This window comes from Homarus americanus, unplaced genomic scaffold, assembly GCF_018991925.1.
Source record: "Homarus americanus isolate GMGI-L3 unplaced genomic scaffold, GMGI_Hamer_2.0 scaffold12421, whole genome shotgun sequence".
In the NCBI taxonomy this organism is placed as follows: domain Eukaryota; kingdom Metazoa; phylum Arthropoda; class Malacostraca; order Decapoda; family Nephropidae; genus Homarus; species Homarus americanus.
The window spans coordinates 34,407-40,215 of NW_024745521.1; the positions used below are offsets into that span (position 1 = coordinate 34,407).

At 41.0% G+C, this 5,809-nt stretch overlaps 1 protein-coding gene across 1 annotated transcript; it reads left to right on the plus strand.

Moving 5' to 3' along the window:
* Positions 1-4,610: 4,610 nt before the first annotated feature.
* LOC121878710 lies at positions 4,611-5,138 on the plus strand. The gene has a single exon (XM_042385059.1). The coding sequence runs from the start codon at positions 4,611-4,613 to the stop codon at positions 5,136-5,138; it is 528 nt and encodes a 175-aa protein (XP_042240993.1).
* Positions 5,139-5,809: the final 671 nt, after the last annotated feature.

Genomic DNA, 5,809 nt, shown 5'->3' on the forward strand with positions numbered 1-5,809 from the left:
CTAAATCATATCTCTTGATTTTTTTAAACAAGCATTATTTTATGATTTAAAAAGGAAGTATAAATTTTGTTTACTGTTTTCAATTAATTAATGCAATTAATGTTCCTGATTCTTGAAGAAGTCCTTTAAAACAAAACTTGGAACTTTAAACAAACATTATTGATCTGCAACAGTATCACTTAAAATCTTTCCGGGTTACAAAATTAGGAAAAGTCCATAATTTATAACTACAATTATTATTTTAGGCGTATATTAGCTTCATTTTATCTTTAATTATTTTTAGATCTTCACTAGTAAAGGAATATTGAGTTTGAATATTAACTATATAGTATATAAAGCAGACCACGCCAACCAGCCAACTAAACGTAACCAAACTTTCTCGTATAATCCAACGATACAGGGACTCTTGGGCAAGGTATAGTTAGTTATTATGGTAAACGGTGTTCAAAGTACGTTTTTTTTTTTTTTGCTTTCTCTCTAACTGGATTTCTATCTTAATGTTAGAACAAACACACGGCAGTGGGGATAAATTTAAGCTTAAAGTGTCAATCCAGGAGTAGCATGGTAGTGTTTTTGACCTGTAGATTAACACTTTTGCTAATATGATTGAAAACTAAAGAAAACCCGTATTTGGCCAGCGAAATTGATCATTATTGTCTTTAAGTTTCGTCTGGTCAACAAATAACGAACAGCGCAACTAACCATCTTTCTCTGTTCAGATGCCCAAACGAACAAAAATATAAGAACACAAACACACTTAAAAATATTCAGACACGTTCATAGCGTCACACAAAATAAATACCAGCAAACAATGTTTTACTTTCATATAATGTACTTCATGTAACCACACAACTTGGCCGTCGGAGTTCTCTTTATTCAATAATTTTCGTGTTCATCCTTGAATGTTTTCCTTCAACTCGTGGTTTCAGCCTTCTGTGTACAGAAGCAAGTAACTACACGTCTACGCTCTGTATTGAGTCTGCCCTTCCCCTTCGTACTCAGAAACTTTGTTTTTAATTTACTAGGTGCTTGTCATTAACCAGGACTAACAGTGTTCTCTGATTAATAACTTAGTGGGTATAATGGCCTGGTATACTGTACACTGAGGTGTGGTTTTTGCTCACCAGCGCTTCCCTCATATCAGTTATAATCCGGGAAAGACATGCAGCATACGTCGTTTTATTGGGTGAGTAATGTAAGACAAAGTATGCAGGAATATATCTATTTCCTGTACACTTGTACAGAATTAATAAGATGAATTTTTTATAGCACAATGAGTTCAAGTTTAGTGAACCAACATGTTTATAACAAGAACATTAATTTTGTTTTCTAAACATACATTCCTTCCTGATTTTCAGGCGCGCTAGTTTGTGTGCCATACGTCTATGCCCCCGTATGAAAACAGGAGAAATAGAGAATATTATCAATAATGTAGAGGTTATATAAAAGAAATACTTTATATGATCAAAAATATAATCCAAATCCACAAATATTACCAAGAAGGAAACTTCTTGTGTCTGGTGCTCAGGGCAGAATGGGGCGGTCATCACAGTTGACCATGCTCTCCCAATTACACAGGTGGAGTTCGTCGTTGTAGAGGGTGTACTTCACGCACCGGAATTGGAAAGCCAGACCGCCTGAGCACTCACAATAGCTTGCGCAGTCTTCAGGGTCCGAGAAGAACTCGGGCACGGTAAGAGAGACAGAGAGATTACATAGTTGTTGGGCGTTTTGTTGGTTATGAGTCATGGATTTTAAAACAAGAAAGATATTGGACAGTAATTGAGAAACTTGGCTTTTAGTTGCTCTTTGGCCATGACCCTTAACATACAGATATGACTGGCCAATGCATCTGCTACACAGATTTACAAGAGATAGACCTCAGAATCAAGAAAATCAAGTTATAAATATCAGAAATAACTGAAGACGAACGAATATGATGTCTTCCATAAGTCATATTTATCAACATGGCATTCATTACCGTGTGTGTGTGTGTGTGTGTGTGTGTGTGTGAACAGGGGGAGACAAAGTTTAAAGTGTCAAAGACATTAATCTCTCACGAGGGTCTAACATGCTTCCACATTTTTATTTGGTTAATGGTATTTCACGCAGATTTGTAATACACTGTAGAGAACTCTGTGCAAATCAGGTTCTGTATTGAAAACGGTGTAAATCAATTATTTTTTTTTTTTTCATCCAGGTCAAGTAAGTAACCAAATGAACAGTTTCAGGCTAACTGGGTCAGCTGAGCTATGAGTATGATAGTTGTGAACACCCATATAAATGCGACACAAATCACTGATCGTCGGCTTACAAGGATTTCCACCTTGGGGTTGTTCACTAAACATTCAACTGGACAATAAAACTCCCGATATCAGATAGGCTCTGCAAAATTCTCAAATGTCCAACCGGGTATACTGTTATATGATGCACATGCAAAATACACGGGTGGGTGTGATGCACACACACAATACACGGATTATTGATATATACTGGTATGATGCAAATATAAAACACACATAGAGCCTTCACAACAGGTACCCACTAGAACCATCAACTGGAGGGCACTTGTCGGAAATCTCTTGAGAACATTGGGGTGCCGCGGTGGTGCTCTCCTGGCCCAGAGCGGGCACAGCCACCGCTATCATCGCCACCAACAACAACCCCCACTTCTGTAATCAAAACACCAGCGTCAGTATAATAGATTTACTAAAGATGACAAGGAATGAATTAAAAATACAACGATGACTTAATGAAAGGGATATTGACTCGATGTAGAAGAGAAACGGGGCGTAATGAAGGTAACGTAGCTTTACTGAAGACGTTGATTGTGGGTTTATTGAAAAAAGATAACCAAGTGTGGTAGCGATAATGAGGGTTTGTGCGTCAAGGAGTTTCATCCAATTGAAAATTTATTGTGTATGTGTTAATAATGTAAATTTGTTTACATTAAAAGTAGAGTAGAAATTAAAATATGACTTACATAAAAAATATAAAGAGAGTCCTATAACTGCATAATGAAGCAGATTTTTATACGTCGCCCAACGAGAACTAACACACAGCGATGTGATAGCTGTTACATTTATATTAATCTGACATGAAGTTTCTAGTGCCTGTATTCTATGACACCTAGAGTTTATATTTTAGTGTTGGAATTTTGAACAATGGAACAGTATTTTATGGGATATTCTCCATGGATTAATAGGCACGACTCCAACAGCTTTAACGAGAGTAACTTTCTCCCGCTTCGTAGCTTTTCGACTGCTGGGTGAATCTAGTTGAATCTGTTTAATGGTAAGCAGAAGTCTCAAAATTGATCTTCTTACTTAAAGATAGTTTTCCTGCCGTTCGCCTCGAAGCCAAAACACCACTGTCCACCACAACCCGCCAGAAAAGAAAGGTCAGAGTGTCCCAGCACGGAGGTAAACAGTTTCTTTATTTAACTTTCATACGAGGAGAATAGTATGATGTCCTCAAAGCCAAATAGCTTACGAGTACTCACCATGCTAGATGAGCTTGTCAAGACAACAACGAGCTAGGGCTGAGCTAGGCCTACACTCCCATACACACGAGTACATAAAGACGGTTATGAAAGGTATTTTGGACAACAGGGAAAACCCAGCTGTTTGATGGCCCTGCACTGAACTGTGATAGTGGCTGATCGTACTGACAAATTTCGCCACATTGTCTCTCACGATGGCCGAAAATAGAATGATTCTCTACAAATCTAACCTAACCTAACCTAACCCAAACTAATCAACTCTAATCTCGTGCGGAAGACAAGGTGATGTAATTGTTCAACATCTTCCTCCGATGTTTTGGGCTTTCCTCCACCGGGTTATTTTAGAACACTGCCAGTCTCTTCGGGTCGGTGGTTCCTTGCCAACGTTGTATAGAATCGTCGTTGCCCCAGGGTAGGTGACTTCAGTTCAGTCATCCATAAAAAACATTTCGACTTTTTCTTGTGGGGTCATCATAATTCAGTCACACACACACACACACACACACAACACACTAAGCATAGAAAGCTAGATATATGGTACGATAACTGTGCAAGAATCAACATCCTGACATTTACACAAAAAAATATAGAAGGCTTCAAAGTTGCTTCACCTTAATGTGGACACCTTGTATGTCGATGAATGTTAAAATAATTCCAGATGATGCAATTGTCAATTTTTAGGTACAAGGTGAAGGAACACATTATTAACAGTTGTGTCTCCACTTCGACAATTAAAACTGTGAAATAGTTGTGATAATATAGATCTTACTACAGTTATGTTCAATATTCCAAGCTCACTATATACAGTAAAGTATTAAAACTCCTCAAATTCAGAGTTTACCTCAATAGTTGATTGGTAAAAAAATATAAATAATTGTACGAGATGGACAAGAACCATATCGTGGATAACAAGGGACAAGAAGCCCAGGTTTCTCTCGTCCGGGTCACTACTATTCTCCGCAAGACCTCAACACCCACCTCCTCCTCCATCCCCCACACCTCCTCCAGCTCCCACACCTCCTCCAGCTCCCACACCTCCTCCAGCTCCACCACCTCCTCCAGTGGAGGACGAGATCTGCCTCAGCTTACCTGGGACCATCTTAGTCTCATGGGTAAGGTTGGGACCGGTAGGTACGGGGTGAGCCACCATGGTCAGCTCACCCTAGACAACGGGGACGTGACTGAAGTGGTAGTGAAGATCCTCCATTCCGGCAAGGACAACACCAAGGAGGCCCGCGTCCTACACGAGCTGGCCGGGACGGGGGGCGCGCCTATCTTGTACGGCGTCACAACCGATCCCCACGCCATCGTCATGCAGTACTGCCGGGGTGTGACTCTCTCAACAATCTTACACCACTTCAGGTACCAAGTCCACCATCGTCAGGAGGCCTACGACGCAACCTGCGTTGCCCTTGCCGAGTTTCACGGTGCTGGTTACAGCCACCTGGACCTCCACGCCGGCAACGTCATCATCGACACCTCCACGTCACCTTACACCTGTCATCTCATCGACGTCGGGATGAGTGAACGCATCCCGCCCGACGATGACTGGTACGAGCAGACCGATTGGGTCGCCCTTCAAGACATCCAGACCCGCCTCCACCTTCACTCACCAGACGATCTCGGTCTATTTTGATTATTCTGATCACCAGACAACCACACACCTGCTGTACTAACACCCAGACAACCACACACCTGCTGTACTAACACCCAGACAACCACACACCTGCGAAAACATACACATACACACACACACTATCTATCTATCTATCTATCTATTCAAACGCTGCATCTCTCTGGGGCCCACAACCGTTAATTTCATTCTCCCCTGCCCCACCTAACCTTAATTATACACTAAGACACACCTTGAGGAAAAGTGGTAGAGTAATTAAGGAAAACATTTAACGCCAGGTATATACTCCTTTACGCCGCTGCCCCAGTTTTATGTTGTGTGTTTCAAGAAGTCTACTGGATCACCTGAAGATTAGTCACCCCAGCCTATTTTACCAGACGATTAATCACCGTAACACAGCACTGAACCTACAAACATAGTACCGACCTCTATAACACAGCACTGAGCTCACTAACACAGCACTGAACCTACAAACACAGTACCGACCTCTATAACACAGCACTGAGCTCACTAACACAATACTGACCTCTATAACACAGCACTGAGCTCAATAACACAATACTGACCTCTATAACACAGCACTGAGCTCACTAACACAGTACTGACCTCTATAACACAGCACTGAGCTCACTAACACAGCACTGAGCTCACTAACACAGAACTGACCTCTATAA